Genomic DNA, 4,484 nt, shown 5'->3' on the forward strand with positions numbered 1-4,484 from the left:
AATGTGGTACATATATACCACGGAATACTATGCAGCCATAAAAAAGAATGAGATCGTGTCCTTTGCAGGGACATGGATGGAGCTGGAGGCCATTATCCTTAGCAAATGAAGGCAGAAACAGAAAACCAAATACTGCGTGTTCTCACTTATAGGTGGGAGCAAAATGATGAGAACACATGGAAACACAGAGGGGAACAACACACATTGGAGCTTACTGGAGAGTGGAAGGTGAGAGAAGGGAGAGGATCAGGAAAAATAACTAATGGACACTAGGCTTAATAGCTGGGTGATGAAATAATCTATACAACCAACCCCCATGACACACATTTACCTATGTAACAAACCAGCACATCCTGCACATATACCCACGAAGTTAAAAAAGTTTTTTTTTTAGTTGCTACTTTAAAAGGATGTGGGAATCATTGTAAACTCAAAAGTTAAAGATATGCCAAGAGCTGTCTCCCACAAACTTGTTTGACAAACGTACTGACTTTGTATGTTGATCCAATACCCATGCTGGCCACTGGACATACCAGTACAAACAAGGCAGAATCTTCACTCTCCTCTAGCTCTTCTAATTCTCATGCACTAAGTGCCAACCTTAGCATAACTGGGCTGACAATCAGTGAATCAAATATCTAACTCTTATCCTACTCCAACGTTAAGAAAGAGACATGCGACTGGGTGCGGTGGCTCATGCCTGTAACCCCAGCACTTTGGGAGGCCAAGGTGGGTGGATCACTTGAGGTCAGGAGTTTGAGACCAGCCTGGCCAACATGGTGAAACCCCGTCTCTACTGAAAATACAAAAGTTAGCTGGGCACGGTGGTGCATGCCTGTAGTCCCAGATACTCTACTTGGGAGGCTGAGGCAGGAGGATTGCCTGAACCTGGGAGGCGGAGGTTGCAGTGAGCCGAGATCACACCACTGCACTCCAGCCTGGGCAACAGAGTGAGACGCCATCTCAAAAAAGCAAAAGAGAGACACATGCAAAGGGCTTGCTCTTTCTTTCTCATCTTACCTATCTTATGTTTTCCTCCAGGATCAAGAGCAAGGAATTTGTTGCATAGAGGTGTTCAAGAAAGGGTGTTTTCAAACAGAGTCAGAAAAAACACAACTATACTGCGAGCAGCATACAAACCTGCTTTGGCTGCACTTCACTGCTCATGGCATAAGGCCATGAAGAGGCCAATAAAGGCTGGAGCTCAGGAGCATCAACCCAGATCCAAGGCTTCCTCTCTGGCACCCAACCATGAAGCTCCTTTTTCCTATCTTTGCCAGCCTCATGCTACAGTACCAGGTGAACACAGGTAATGTGGATTCCCAAGTGTAAGATGGGTAGATGAGAGGAACCAAGGATTTGGCTGCCCATGACAATGGAAACCCAAAGAGAGGAGACTGAAAGATTAGCTGTTCAAAAAGATGGCTAAAGAGCTTACCTATTGTATCAGTCATGCACTGATACATTCTCATAGGCCCCAACTGCCAGACTGTGTCCAGTGGAAACACCCAGGAAGCTACAGAGAAAGCAGGGTATTTTTTGTCTATTCAGAAACTATCCAAAATATAATGCTGCCTTCCTGCCCTGTATATGTCTATCATGCTAAGACTAAGCCCAGGTCTACCTCCTTTTAGCTCTATTTCTATCTTAAACGCCCTTTTTTTTTTTTAAAGTCCTGGGGTACTTGCGCAGGATGTGCGGTTTGTTACATAGGTAAATGTGTGTCATGGTTATTTGCTGCACCTACCAACCCATTGCCCAGGTATTAAGCCCAGGATGCATTAGCTATTTTTCCTGATGCTCTCCTTCCACCCAACAGGCCCCAGTGTGTGTTGTTCCCCTTCCTGTGAAACCACCTCTTGAAGCAAAGGTTCCTATCAGTTTGTGCTTGGTGTAGAAAGGAGGAAGTTCTTCCCTCATGCTCAAAAAAAAACTCTTTCAAGATCAAGTAAACAGGCCTGTGTTCTCCATCTTGAATTCTTTCAGGTTTTCCAGAGCCTTTATCACTTCTCTCAGACTTTGTCTTCCTGAAAACCCCCAAACTACCATAAGGGCATCTAGGAATGCATTATAGCAAAAGGCTAAGCCAGGGGATTAACCATTGTTTTTGGAAAAGAAAGGAGAAGCACTGAGATTTGTTTCAGAATACAAGAATCATCCAGCTATTTGAAAAAATTAGCAAAGGGTTTCGGGGCAGGGAAAGTGGAAGTGTCAAAGATGCTTCTAATGTTTTTATCTTCTAATGTTTTTATCTTCTAATGTTTTTATCTTCTAATGTTTTTATCTTGGGACCCTAGGAAAAGGGTAGTACCATAAGCAAGTATGGCTGTGTCATCTTGGGTAAAGTCACTTAACCACTTTGAACTTCAATTTCACATGAGTATAATGGGGTTAATCAATGCAGCTGATTCCAATATAAGAATTTTTCTGTTTCCCGTTTGATGAGAAAGCAATGTGGAAATGTATGCAAATATGCTTTGAAAATTAGCAGATGCTACATAAATCTCTTGTAATTTAGGGAAAATCATTGGGTTATTAAGATGAACAAGGGAGAAAAGCTTTCTTGATTCAGAAAAAAGAAACACGAGACATTAGGATGGAAAAGTCATTCAGCAGATAAAGATAAGGTACTAAGCCGAGCAGGAAATTTAGAATTATAGATAACAATACAGAAGTTACCTTGGTGGATATGAGGTTAAGGCTAGGATAATGAATGAGACTTCTGAGAGATAGAGTGTCCAAAGAGGCTAGAAGAGATAGAACACCATGCTTCAGGAATCACAGATCTAGTGATTGTTAAGAAGAGAGAAGTCATGGGCTACTGAGTTTGGTGAAAAGATAAGACTCCTGAAAATTCTATTGATTCTCTTTTGAACTTCTTTCTTAAATTAGTTTTATGATGGACTTGGCTCTCATTGGTATTTCCCAAGATTATGGAGATGGGATAGTGATGTCCGACAAGTACCTAAGATGCTAAGTTGAAGGTCTAAAATTCCATCCTAAAAGCAAATAATTACTCTATCATCTACGTGCCCTTTGCTTCTTAAAGTTACTCAAGGAAGGCAGACTAAACAGGAAATTTATTTTGGATTCAAGAGGGGCATAGAGACGCTCTCAGCCTGCCCATTTGCCTTCATCAACATTCCTAAACACTGGGCTTAAAATGTAGTATGAGTAAACTCTCTCTTAGTCTATCCATCTCCCACTAGCAGTTTTAACATCATCTCTAGTTATTAACCTTGGCTCAATGGCTTTCTCTTTTTTTATACAGAATTTATTGGCTTGAGACGCTGTTTAATGGGTTTGGGGAGATGCAGGGATCACTGCAATGTGGATGAAAAAGAGATACAGAAATGCAAGATGAAAAAATGTTGTGTTGGACCAAAAGTGGTTAAATTGATTAAAAACTACCTGCAATATGGAACACCAAATGTACTTAATGAAGACGTCCAAGAAATGCTAAAACCTGCCAAGAATTCTAGTGCTGTGATACAAAGAAAACATATTTTATCTGTTCTCCCCCAAATGAAAAGCACTAGCTTTTTTGCTAATACCAACTTTGTCATCATTCCAAATGCCACCCCTATGAACTCTGCCACCATCAGCACTATGACCCCAGGACAGATCACATACACTACTACTTCTACCAAGAGTAACACCAAAGAAAGCAGAGATTCTGCCACTGCCTCGCCACCACCAGCACCACCTCCACCAAACATACTGCCAACACCATCACTGGAGCTAGAGGAAGCAGAAGAGCAGTAATGTGGATCTTTCCCTTAAAACTCCAAGTTCCTCTCTATTTTTGCTATCTATAAAATGACATAGAACTGTTTCCTCTGTCATCAGTCATTCAATAAACACTGTTTGAGCACCTACAGTTTATGTAATGTTATCATTCTCACAAGAGCCTCACAGAGCGGGTAGAGCTAGGGAGGGATGGAATTGTTTAAGTTTAGATGCCCAGGAGAAAGTAAGCCTCAGGAAGGTGACTACAGCATCGAGTTTGTCCCAAGCATGGCCTAGATTAGGCCTCTGTAGCAAGCATTTATGTCTCTCATATGGTGTATTTTTCCTGGAGCAACAGTAAGGAAAGCATCAGGAGATGTATTTTCTTTTCTCATGTATTTGGGAGGAAAGGCCCAAATGCAAAATAGAATATGTAGGAATCAGAAAAAGGTTAAATTAATTGTAATAATATATTTTTGTTTCGTTTTGTTTTGAGATGGAGTCTCACTCAGTTGCCCAGGCTGGAGTGCGGTGGTGCAATCTCAGCTCACTGCAACTCCACCTCCCGGGTTCAAGCAATTCTCCTGCCTCAGCCTCCTGAGTAACCGAGATTACAGGCGCCCACCACCACACCCAGCTAATTTTTGTATTTTTAGTAGAGACGGGGTTTCACCATGTTGGTCAGGCTGGTCTCGAACTCCTGACCTAGTGATCCACCTGCCTCGGTCTCCCAAAATGCTGGGATTACAGGCATG

At 42.0% G+C, this 4,484-nt stretch overlaps 1 protein-coding gene across 1 annotated transcript; it reads left to right on the forward strand.

The window, feature by feature from the left end:
* The first annotated feature begins 1,220 nt into the window (after window positions 1-1,220).
* DEFB129 (defensin beta 129) lies at window positions 1,221-3,880 on the forward strand. The gene is made up of 2 exons (XM_003821235.4): window positions 1,221-1,309; window positions 3,272-3,880. Exons 1-2 carry the CDS (start codon window positions 1,252-1,254, stop codon window positions 3,763-3,765), a joined length of 552 nt encoding a protein of 183 aa, XP_003821283.1. The 5' UTR covers window positions 1,221-1,251; the 3' UTR covers window positions 3,766-3,880.
* The last annotated feature ends 604 nt before the right edge of the window (window positions 3,881-4,484 follow it).

This window comes from Pan paniscus, chromosome 21 (genome assembly GCF_029289425.2).
Source record: "Pan paniscus chromosome 21, NHGRI_mPanPan1-v2.0_pri, whole genome shotgun sequence".
Lineage (NCBI taxonomy): Eukaryota > Metazoa > Chordata > Mammalia > Primates > Hominidae > Pan > Pan paniscus.

Coding starts and splice junctions, on each gene's coding strand:
- DEFB129 (XM_003821235.4), top strand. CDS start 1,252: ATGAAGCTCCTTTTTCCTATCTTTGCCAGCCTCATGCTACAGTACCAG. Junction 1,310..3,271: donor ACAGTACCAGGTGAACACAG/GTAATGTGGATT, acceptor TTTTTTATACAG/AATTTATTGGCTTGAGACGC.